Genomic DNA, 12,301 nt, shown 5'->3' with positions numbered 1-12,301 from the left:
CAAGATTTGATGTACCATTCAAGGTCAGGAAAGCTATTACCAGCGGTTTTATCCCGAGTAATTCATGTACCTCGACTTTCTGCCATAGGGTGCTTGTTTAAAGCTCATTTTACTCTCTCCTGGAGAATCGGTATGCATTTTATCGTCTCAACATCGCGTTTTCCAATCTCTATAAACTGTCATCACTCGTAATGTTCGAGCGCTATAGTTGACCCTACCATCGGCGCCCTCTGGAACGTAGAGCCTGGCGGTGCGTCAGGAAAGGCGATACCCTGACAGTGGTCGTGAAAAGTATGACCGTACTTGTTTTTTGGCACCCAGGTGGCTGGCCATTCGGCTGGAGTTTCTTGGCTACAGCATCGTGTTCATTGCCGCCCTGCTTGCGGTGCTCACCCGGGAGACACTATCGCCGGGTCTCGCTGGTCTCTCAGTCAGCTACGCACTCACGGTAGGTGCCTCTTTTCCGGCAGTGCGGGCACAGCCGCAGCGCTTGGAAGGGAGAGCTCGTTGACAAACTCAATCATGTAGCGGTTGCAGCGTACATTCTATGAATACACATCTTTAATAGTGTACCATTACCAGAGTACAAGCAACGCGTGCACCGACACTACGCACTCACCGATTGGTCCCGGCATGACAGGCATGCTCGCAGCTTGCGACCACGGGGCTTTATCTGAAGCCGTCAGTCATTTTCGCGTGAGTAGTCTCGGCACGTGGGGCTATTGGTAATCCTGGAAAGGTCACGTGGAATACGATAGGCAAATTTTGAATAATGCAAGTAAACGTGCCCCTGATTCGTGGCACAGGCGGCAGCCCTGTTTGCTCTTGTATTTTGCTCCGTTTATTAACGAATAGCCGAACTGCCAAGTGGGTAATTATACATCCGTCACTCTTGACTTTCCTCTGTTCATTTTACGGTTAGCGTTCTAGGACGTGTTTTAAAGCCGCACTATTATCTGTCAAAGCTTGAATGCTGTTTTGTGCGCAGTCTTCAGGCTAGCTAGTGAACGATGTTGTAAATTTAGGGCAGAACTAAGAGCTCGAGGGAGACCACAGACTGCACAGACCATAATGAACTCCATGCAGCTGAGTGATATGCACATATTTAACTCAGAGGTAATAGGAAGCAGAGTCTGCGTTACGGGCACGAAGATATTGTTAACTAGTTTCTGGAAGCCCATTGAGCCGGCCGCATCTCTAGAAAATTAGACGCCTTGAGCACTGATGCTTTCCAGCAGCGGCTGCTGTGTTGATTTTTGAAATTTGGACTATTAAAGGATGAAAGCAACTAATGCCAAAGGATCGGGTGTGCGCAATTCTTGCTGCAAGTTCTGCCTTTTAACCTGTGCTCTTTCATGTTTTCTCCGTTCAGCATTTTCTTTCAATTGAGTGGTGTACATGTTGACCACAACCGCAGTGAGCATTTAACTGCGCCAGAGCTTTCACCAGTCATTGCCAGTCATAAGTGCTCACAAATGAGATTTTAGTAGCTATGAAGGCAGCATGCTTCGGCGTTTCAAATTTTCCAAAGCATTCCGCAGAGAAGGTAGGATGGCTTCTTGGGGTGAAGTGTAGTGCAACATCATGTTTTAGCAAGTTTATAAAGCAGTTCTCAATTTCAGCCAGGTAAGGCATACAATAGCTTCCCTGCTGCAGTGCGTTCTGTAATAAAATAGCTGAGACGGCACTATCCTCCCTATATCCGACTGTCTTTAGGATCTACCATAATACCCGCGTGTTGCTCCTATCAAGAAAAAAAGCAAGTTGCTATCGACCATACGTAAGATGAGGTGCAGAGCCTTCAAAATCAGTTTCCGAATTTATTGTTAAAGTACGAACATGAATACACAATTGTCGGCTTTGTAAACAGGTTATACAGCCAAAAGAACACATCAAAAATCTGATCGTGAACTAGGTAATTAAATTGAATAACTATAACCTTTTATTCTTTGCATTCAGGTTACTTGATCTGCGTTAAAACTCGTGAAATGGCATTCGAATACTGCTCTATTTTCAAAAAAAATTTAATAACACGCATGTGTCTCGAGACATGCGTGAGCTTTGTGCTGAAAATCGTGTTACTACTCACGTGAGACTAATGCCTTCGGCATTAATATCCTCCCTGGTGTGATGCATCTCCTGCGTATAATTCTTCTCTAGAAAACAAAATGTTGACCGACGGGAGACACTGATAACAATTTGTTTTTGCCTCGCAAAACTGAACAAGTACGCGAATGGGGTAAGGACAGGTCTGTCTATTGCAGCGACGTGCAGTAGAATGGGTGATAAGATGTGGTGCCGCTTTAGACTTCGCATACACGTCAGGCGCGTCGACACCGCTCTGCTGCGCATGATAGTACCAAAGACGTTTGTGTCTTGCTATTCCTACACACACACAAAAAAAAGATCAGACAAGTCTAGCTTTGTTTCCTTGTACGTATCCTCGTATCCCTGCATGTATACTTGGGAAGGAACGCGCAGCACATGGACAAGCGCAGTAAGATATTAATATAGCAGCCATATTCAGTCAAGCACGTTCTTGAGGGGCGCCGCTACAAATGCCTTTTTGAGCCGCGAAGGATCTAATAAATCCCGTTATTATAGAGCCATGACATTCGAAGTATTCGTTTCATTTTAAAGCTTTCCCTGCTAAACGGATAAGGAAATTGTCATTCGCTTTATTACGTGCTAGTGAACATTTTTCCCATGCACGTGTAGGTCTTTTGCGCCCACCATCGGTGAAATCTATTCTGAGCTATTTTATAAGGCGGGATTCATGCCTCACCTAGCACAAAACACGAAAATCTGCTTGTCTATTAAAACGCAACAGCTCCCTCTCAGCCATAGTGATTATGGTAGAAATTCTAGAACTGTGGTTTCGATGAATCATGATTTTCACTTGCGTATCTGACCACTGAAGTGCTCAGTTATCATTGCGATATGTTTGGCAAGCCATCTCAATGGATCGATTATTCACGAGCGCCATCTTGCGCACCTTGAGCCCTTTAATTCTCTGCGCAGGTGACGTCCACTTTGAACATGCTGGTCCGAGCAACGTCTGACACAGAGACCAACTTGGTGGCGGTAGAGCGCTGCTTCGAGTACACGCGCACTCCACAAGAGGTGAGCTCACAGTTCCATGGTTGGCTGCGAGGAACCGCGTGCTATGCCCCGCGATGAAAAGGTGGCCGAGAAAATGGGTGTGGTTTCATTAGCAACAAACGAGCGGAAAATAAGACAAGGACGGGTGGAGTAGACAGACGTGGTGGGCAGTCGTATCGCCTTCAGAGACAAATATATGTGCGCTAATGTTGCGGCTCCGTTTGTGAAAGTATTTTAACTTTGCTGCTCGTGTTTCGTGGCTTTGCTATTTCGTGTACTGTACATTACCAGGTGCGCTATCCCAGACAAGCATACGAGTTTGGCAGGGGATTCGAGACGGCTTTTTCATTGGTAGCCGTATAGGTTAATGTGGGTGCTTAAGTCGCAGGTTGGATAAATGGTCTACTCAGCGGTTGTTTTAGACATAGTTAAATTTGGAAGGTTTTGAACGATGCCAATCTACTCCCACTGATCGAGTTTCACCTTCATGCGGTTCCCCTATCATTATTCTGGTAGCTACGGGGTAAAATTTGAAAATACCACCCTTTTCATGGCGTCGCCCATTGCGTGAGGTACGTTGCCGCTGCAGCCCAGTACTGCAAGAAGATCGGTCACGAACTTCCAAGGACTATCATGTCTTTGTTTGCTGTTGAGAACCTATGCGAAAAATGTTTTTGGCGCTCCCTTGTAAGGGTAAGTTAACGCTGCTGCCGACGTCGCTTATCGCATCTAAGCAGCGTTTTAAGTCCATTTACATTTGAGAAGGTCTACGTAGTCGGTAAACCGCAAGTACGATAGCTGTGCCGAATACGTTAGGTGTTGGCAGCAATATTCACTCAAAACATCAATTGTCAAGGGCGCGCGCGATTGAGCTACAGTGAAAAAAGACTGCAGAAGTCGACTGCAGGTTCTGCACTGTTGTAGGCATTCAAATCGAGCCAGGGACGCATAAATTATAGTGCGTACTGCGCACTGATATTTATACGTACTGCATACTAACATAACTGCGTTGTATGCCCTCTCCAAACCCTCTCTAAAGCAGAGTAGCTTGTCCGAGGTTTCTTATTATATCGGGCAGCTGATGCAAGCTTGCGCCAAGTCATTTCCCGTTATTATCCAAGTGTGGCTTGTGCAGTGTTCTTATTTTCCATTTCGATCAGGCTCCGTGGGAAAGGCCAGACTTCCAGCCTCACGAATCGTGGCCTACGGCTGGCCGAGTCGTGTACGACAACTACTCGACTCGCTACAGGGATGACCTCGAGCTCGTCCTCAAGGGCATCAGTTGCGATATCAGTCCCGGAGAGAAGGTAAGATCGTCGCGGGTTCATGCCGTGATGCTGACTGGTCCAGTTAATATTTGGCCGACTGGAGGGGCTGCATGCCTAGACATTCGAAGCATAAAGCCGTATCAAGTTGAGTAATTTCGGCCACACTACGTAAATTATTTCATCATGAAAGATGGCGAGCGCTTTTATAACCTCTTTTGAAAAGGGTATTCTTTAACTAAATGTTCGATCTTCATTCATACGCCAATTTTGGCGTCTGGAGTTCATTGTTGCGCATAAGACTTACAAAAACAATGAAAAGGCTCAAAGAAGGGTTCAATAGGCATATTCAGTGACCTTAAACATTCATTCTCCATGGGTATTGCAGAGATAATCCTCTGCTATACCTGTCAATTTTTCTTGTTTGACCGTCAGATTATTATTTCTCAGTGTATGATAAGAATGGCGCTAGGAATGTGAGCAAAGATTACTTTTGAAACGCGTTGGATGCCTTACCTTACGCGCGGCAGCGGTTGAGGTTGAAGCCGTGCAAATAACGGCAACACATTTAAATGATGTTGGCGGTGGTACCCAAGTATAAACGCGCGTTATTAGCGCGAAAGGAGATGCGCACGCGTTGCCCTGTATACGCTGTTCACTGGCCTACTGGCAGACACAAGCCAGTACGATCTGCTCCTCTCCCTTTGTTTGGCTTAGTATCATCATCATCATCAGCCTGATTATACCCACTGCAGGGCGAAGGCCTCTCCCATATTTCTCCACTTAACCCGGTTCTGTGCTAGCTGCATCCATTTGACCCCTGCGAACTTCCTAATCTCATCCGCCCGCCTAACTTTCTGTCGCCCCCTGCTACGCTTTCCATCCCTTGGAATCCAGTTTGTTACCCTAAGCGACCATCGGTTATCCTCTCTTCGCACTACATGTCCTGCCCATGCCCATTTCTTCTTCTTAATTTCCACTAGAATGTCGGTAACTTGAGTTATTTCTCTGACCCACTCTGCACGCTTTCTATCTCTTAATGTTACCCCTACCATTTTTCGTTCCATAGCCCTCTGGGTTGTCCTCAACTTAAGTAGAACTCTCTTGGTTAGCCTCCACGTTTCAGCCCCATAGTTGAGTACAGGCAAGATGCAACTGTTGTATACTTTCCTGTTGAGCGATACCGGTAAGCTGCTAGTCATAATCTGCGAGTGCTTTCCAAATGCGCTCCATCCCAATCTTATTCTTATTTCCTTTTCATGGTCCGGATCTGCCGTTACTACCTGTCCTAAGTAGACATATTCGCCTACTACTTGCAGTATTTCGCTACCTAATGTAAACTGCTGTTCCTTCCCGAGGCTGTTGAACATTACCTTAGTCTTCTGCATATTGATTTTCAAGCCTACCTTTCTACTTTTTCTGTCTAGCTCATCAATCATTATTTGCAGTTCATCCCCCGAGTTGCTTAGCAAGGCAATGTCATCAGCAAATCGCAGATTACTCAGGTATTCTCCATCTACCCTTATCCCTAACTGCTCCCATTCCAAGTCTCTGAATACTTCCTCTAAACAAGCTGTGAAGAGTACTGGGGAGATTGTGTCTCCTTGCCTAACACCTTTCTTTATGGGAATTTTGTTACTTTCTTTATGCAGAACTATGGTTGCTGTGCAGCCACTATATATATATATCTTCCAGCACTTTTACGTACGGCTCATCAACCCCCTGATTTCGCAATGCCTGCATCACCGCCGAGGTTTCGACTGAGTCAAATGCTTTTTCGTAATCAATGAATGCTATGTATAAGGGCTGGTTATATTCCGAGCTTTCTGTCACCTGATTGATGGTATGGATATGATCGATAGTAGAGTACCGTTTCCGAAACCCTGCTTGATCCTTTGCTTGATTGCAGTCTAAGGTTGTTCTGATTCTATTAGTGATTACCTTAGTTTTTCAAAAGGCAACCACTGCCACCTTGTTAGGCGGCTGCTTAACTGGAAATGTTGAAATTCTGAAAGCGCACCCTTTAGTGGCGGGTATAAAGCCTCGTAAACACTATTCTGAAGGGTGCGTGCAACTTAGCATGAAAACATGAACACTAAAAATACTTGCTATAAAAGGCAAATCCTGTGTTTTAATGTTGCGAGACGGAATTGAAAAAAAGCCACGACGGTGTCCACCCTCTTGCCACTCCAGGTCGGTATCGTGGGCCGAACGGGCGCCGGGAAGTCCTCGCTCACGCTGTCCCTCTTCCGGCTCATCGAGGCAGCCGGTGGAGCAATCTGCATCGACGGTCAAGACATCTCCTATCTGGGCCTCTACGACCTACGATCCAAGCTCACCATCATCCCGCAGGCAAGTCTCGCTCGAATTCGTAAAGACATGATTATGAACTTTCCGCTAGAAATCTGAGTAGGAGCCTCTGAAGGAAAAACTTCTAAACTGCCATTTTATACGTAACAGGGGTGGTCCGGGGTTACTATTTGCATAGCAGCGTTTTAGGATGTGAGATGGTTTTTTATTAGAGCCTTCTTAGGTCGTTGGCGAAGTTCTGTATCAGCTATTAGCGTTGTTTAGCGGGAGGTCTGGAGTGCTGCCTAGTTTTTACTTCATCGACATCTGTTCTAGAATGCGCTGGTGTGCTTAAGAGTAAATTAAACGAAATACATGGCAACATTCTTGAGCTAGAATATGAGCACATAGGACACAGCGCCAAAGATTTCCGGCCTAAAAAAAAACTGCAACAACGCTGGACTAAGGAGCGAATTCATGCCAATGACCGAAATTGTAATGTCACCGTTGCTGCTGCAATACTGCTCAGATAGTGTTGCCATGAAGTATTTGTTTCGGTAATAAGGATGTGACCGCACCACATTGCTTGAGAAGCGGGGACTGGCTTGCGGGGATTTATGTTTGAATTTTAAGTCAGAGTTTTGAACCACGAAGGAGGCGCAATTTTTCCGATTCTCACAAGAGTCAAATACTCACACATCCATCCATCCATCTTTCTCGGTGCCAATCCAATTTTCTTTCGAAAAAGTGTAAATTTTTATTAGAAGTAGGCGTTTTCTACTGAATTCATTGCCGACGCCGCCTCCAGCCAGTTTCTCTTCCTTAGATGACTGAGCTTTCTATTTAATGAACTTTAAAGCGCTTTACCGTCTACTCGTGGATAAATGTTGCTGCGACATCTTAGGCTTTCAAGTATACATGTCTTAGTTTAATTTCTGCAATTTATACACTACAAATCAAATTTTAGGCCATTTACACCACTTTTTTTAGAGATTATACACCGGGAAAGAAATTGTAGGGTAAGTACGCAAAGGTTCTATCACCTAACTTCACACCACGCACATTTTATTGACCTGAGTTTACCTCTTACCTTGTGTTTGAAGCTCTTTGGCTCCAGATGACGTTGCGTCAATACAATCAATCAATTAATCAATCAATCATCATCAATAACGATTTCTCCCTTCTTAGGACCCTGTGCTGTTCAGCGGTACTTTGCGGTCTAACTTGGATCCCTTCGACAACAAAAGCGACGCCGAGCTGTGGCAAGCGCTGGAACACTCGCACCTCAAGGAATACGTGAATGGTCTGGAGAAAGGTCTCGAGCACAACATCACAGAAGGCGGGGACAACATCAGGTACTCGAACTTAGCACTGCAACGACCCGCTAACAGGCCGACAAAAGTTAATAATTGACAAGGGATGGAGTTTAGAAACTAACCCATGATCTTGTATAGTGTCGAGACAGCTGGTCAATTGCAGTTTCAAGCACAAACACTCGAAGCATGTTCACTTAATAGACTGGACGGACGATACAGTTTCTTTTTTCTTGGCTGGCTACCTCCTGACGAGTATAGGGAGAATCTGCTTGCCAACCACACTAATACCCTTGTCACACGGGCGTTTTCAACGGCAGTTCAGTTGGCGGTCAGTTGAACTGAACGGCAGTTAGCGATGTTACACGGCAGCGCCAACTGCAGTTGAAATCTCAACTGCGATTCAGTTAAGCTGAGGTCGGCGGTCCCAGTTGAACCAGTCAACTGACGAGGTGGCTGTCAGCGAACGCGCCGCTTTCACCGAGTCGGCGACATTTCCAACCGCTGTGCGTTCTAATATCACATGAAAGGTTGCTGCCCTAGCTAGCGCAAGTCCCAGCCTGCAACTTTAAATACCCAAACGAGTGTCAAAACACAAGCGCGCGAAGCGGCACCAAAAAAAAAAAAAGCAATTAAGCAGCGAAGCCAGACGCGCCTTAAATAAATTGACTTGGCTTTGTGTCGAGTTCATTTGTTCCATACTCGAAAAAGTAAACGCGTGCTGAATGCGCAATTTAATAATAGAAAGTGTGCAAATGTTGTACGAAGTAATTTATATATGAAAGCTAAAGCACTCTTTTAGTCAGAATTGCTTGCATGTGGAGGATCACGTGATTCTGGGGGTCAACTGAAGTTCGCGATATGTTCCGTGTAACTACAGTCGACTGCCGTTCAGTTCAACATCAGTTAAAACGCTGAACTGTGATTTAACTGAACGGCAGTTGAAACTACCCGTGTAACACGGGTATAACGTCGTCATGTCAGTGAAAGCGACAGGCACAGTTGGGGTTATGGGGGATGGCTACCGCTTAGCTGTTTCCGCGTTGAGAAATTGTACAGCCTCATTCATGGCTTCACACAAGATTTCTACACTGCAGGTGATTTCTAGAGTGCGGTGCTTCATGTACTGAAACCTCAAAACTATTCCCCTCTTCCGATAATTTCTGTTCTAATGAGCGAAATGCGCCACTCTACTTCATCCCATAAGCGCCACCCGTGTCTATAACTTACCACGTCGGAGGATGCTAAACGATCTAGACTTGGTGGCAAGCAAACGCAAATTTTTCTTCACGGCATTTTGCAAACGTCAATTCCGCCTCGTTGAAACAAGAGACATGTTGGAAGTTGTCGTTTTCCCAGTTCCCCTTGCTTACAGACAAGCAGAAAAGTTTGCAATTACAGCATTTCAAGAGTCATGTTTACTGAACGCGATTCCTCTGAAGTTTCTAAATCGCTCTTAATGTACGGCGCAGTGTTGGGCAGCGCCAGCTGGTGTGCCTCGCTCGAGCCCTTCTGCGCAAGTCTCGTATCCTAATCCTGGACGAAGCGACGGCTGCCGTGGACATGGAGACCGACGACCTCATCCAGGCCACCATTCGTAGAGAGTTTTCAGACTGCACCATAATCACCATTGCGCACAGGCTCAACACAGTCCTCGACTACGACAGGCGAGTCTTGCCTTTGGCTCAGATGTTTTGCTTCGAGGGTCGTCTGGGCGGATCATGTGCTTTTTGTGAAATTAAGGTTTATTGCAGCAGGTAAAGACGGACCCATCACAAAACTTGTCGGTTGGCAGGTAAAACACTGTTCGGAGAGGCTCTATCTTCTGCTTATAGATGGTTTTTCTTTAACTGTTTTCGCCTTAGCCTATTTCATCTGTGTCTATGAGTTAATACAACAAGTTGATCGCCTTTCTGAGGATTCCAGCATGCATTGTGCGCAGAGAGAAAAAAGTTTAAAACTGTAGCGGCGGCCTCCTATGCATTATTTCATTAATATTTAAACATGAGCAGCTCTGATTCAAGCCTACTATAAGCGCAGCTCTTTGTGCACAGCGTAGCGAACCTCCATATAGTCCAACATGTCCTGCTTAAAACGGTTGCCAGCCGCACAGGAGTGTGCGGACACCGTAGTCTCTCAGGTACGAGTGTTATGCGCCCAAGACCAGCAATTGGACATTGTTAACCATAGAGATGCTTGTCGAAGGCTTTGGAAAACTCGCGCGTAGCTTCTCAGGCTGCTGGATGAGGCCTGGACGCCGTTCCGGCTGCCAAGAATCTGGAACCAGCAGTATTTATCCGGCGCTTATCTAGCGGCTGCACACATAACTCGCCCCGTTGGAAAGGGAGACTGGGCTATACAAATGCTCTTAAACCTCCTTGTTGCTTCAATAATGTCCACTTGCGTTCATCTAACCGCCTGTCGTGTTCGCTTCAACTGGTTCATCCTGTGGTAAACATTACGGTGTCCCATTATATAAAAAGGATACAAACTACAGCAAGAAATTATACAGGAGAATTAAGCCCCGACCTTAAGAGTATGATGCATACATAGCGTTAGAGGCTTCGATCTGTGGCACCATTTGTGGTTCCTCGTACGTATGCATGTAGTTTCCGCTCGCTACATATTAGCGGTCCCTTAACCTGTGCCATTTTTTTAACTTACACCAACTACGCTAGGGGCAGTGTTCCACGTTTGCGCCTTTATAGAAAGTGTCGTTATCTTCCGGACCTCGAGTCAACTGATTCGTGGAAACACCGGAATGCCAGCTTGTCACTCACCTGGTTCCAGCGTTTCCACCACTCAGATGGCTCGAAATCGGGAAGATAACGACGCAAACTGAATACAGACACAGTGCAGTAAAACTCCAATACATCCAATGGTGATTTTCCTACAGCATTGTAGCTGGTGTATGTTAAAAAAAATGACCATAATATCGAACAAGTTTATTAGCTTATGGTCTTAAGCTGCCACGAATCCTGCTAAGGTCACAAGCGACAGCATTAAGCCCCTGTTTAAGCAAGCTGTAGAAACGTGCATTTATATCGAAGTACCTGCCAGGAACCACGTCGAAGATTTTTTTGCTCTCAATGATGACATCGGATTTTGAACAGGAGCAGGCTTTAATGCAATCACATCAAAATCAATTGCTACGTACAGCCTTCGCGTCCAGCTGTAAGTGCCACATTGCGTACATCAATTGGGCTTTGCCGTCTTATGGGGTGAAGCGCTGGGTAGTGTGTAAGAAACTCGCCTTGTGACGTCATATAGGTGTCATAATTGTGTGTGCCGCTAGTTGGCAAAATTGCCTTTTAAATGTAAGCGTGACCTGTCGCATTCATTTATTTCAGGATCATGGTCCTGGACCGCGGTCATATCGTGGAATTCGATGCACCTCGCGAGCTGCTCAAGCAAGAAACGTCAGTCTTCTACCAACTGGCCAAGGACGCCAATCTCGTCTGATAGCTGACAGCTGCGGACTCTGTGCTTCTGTCGCCCTAGGCGTTTGTTTTTATTGTTAGGCCTTGCTAATGTTCACGTTCGTTCTTCCGTCCTGTGTTTTTATGCGCTTGCAAAACGCTTTTACACCAGGTGCCTTGGATTGGCATAATAAAGCTTTTCCGGCTTGATTGTGCAGTTTCTTGCAAAAAGCAAATGTGCATGCCCTGTGACCAATAATCTTTTGCCCACGTTTAATTGCGAGGAGCTACCGAAAGTAGTGCAGTTCAAAAGTATTAGAGGAGTTCAGAAGTTACGGTTGCCACAGCATGTTAATACTTCAATTCAAACGTTCAATTATTTAATCATGACTGCAATTTATATTCGCATCGGTAGGAAAACTGACAGGTACACAACCTTTTCAATATCCCTGGCTGAAATGTAATCGCGGAAATTAAATATTTCATATCAGCTGACAAGCCCTATTTCTTGGCTTGGGTTGTCCTTCGACAGTGCAACTGTAAGAGTGTGAGAGGGAAAGAAAAGTAGGATGCAATGTAGAACTGCAGTGGTTAGGTGATTGTATTAGTAGCATCGCCCACATAGAAGCCCTTAACTGAAAACATCGCGCTTGTGACGCGTAGCCAGCGCCACCTTTAGGATGAGCGGACGACTAAATAGACGTCACGAATGAACAAACATAACATTTCTTAATGAAGAGTGGGCGGAAAAATAGTGCTCTATCATCGCAGTGTGCACTTTATAAAACCTATTTGCCTGCTGCACAGAATTGTCGCAGGTATGTTTTAAAAATCACTGCCTTTCACCAGCTAGTTTACTTGCCTTTTAGAGTGCTAGTACAAAAAAAGGCAAGGTTTTCTATAACTAGTATTA

The 12,301-nt window shown here is 45.5% G+C and overlaps 1 protein-coding gene across 1 annotated transcript in view; it reads left to right on the top strand.

Moving 5' to 3' along the window:
* The window catches only part of LOC146174624 (multidrug resistance-associated protein 1-like), an 86,074-nt gene extending 74,476 nt beyond the window's left edge, over window positions 1–11,598 (top strand). The window contains exons 23-29 of the mRNA XM_084583797.1: window positions 322–448; window positions 3,022–3,123; window positions 4,263–4,409; window positions 6,561–6,719; window positions 7,845–8,011; window positions 9,442–9,636; window positions 11,320–11,598. Coding sequence (XP_084439923.1) covers window positions 322–448; window positions 3,022–3,123; window positions 4,263–4,409; window positions 6,561–6,719; window positions 7,845–8,011; window positions 9,442–9,636; window positions 11,320–11,431 — 1,009 coding nt within the window. The 3' untranslated portion in view covers window positions 11,432–11,598. The remainder of the gene's footprint in view (window positions 1–321; window positions 449–3,021; window positions 3,124–4,262; window positions 4,410–6,560; window positions 6,720–7,844; window positions 8,012–9,441; window positions 9,637–11,319) is intronic.
* Window positions 11,599–12,301: the final 703 nt, after the last annotated feature.

Source organism: Amblyomma maculatum, chromosome 11 (genome assembly GCF_055883805.1).
Source record: "Amblyomma maculatum isolate TAMU_Amacu chromosome 11, ASM5588380v1, whole genome shotgun sequence".
Classification (NCBI taxonomy): domain Eukaryota; kingdom Metazoa; phylum Arthropoda; class Arachnida; order Ixodida; family Ixodidae; genus Amblyomma; species Amblyomma maculatum.
The sequence above is the reverse complement of the archived record's forward strand: the minus strand, read 5'-3'. Positions and strand labels throughout refer to the sequence as shown.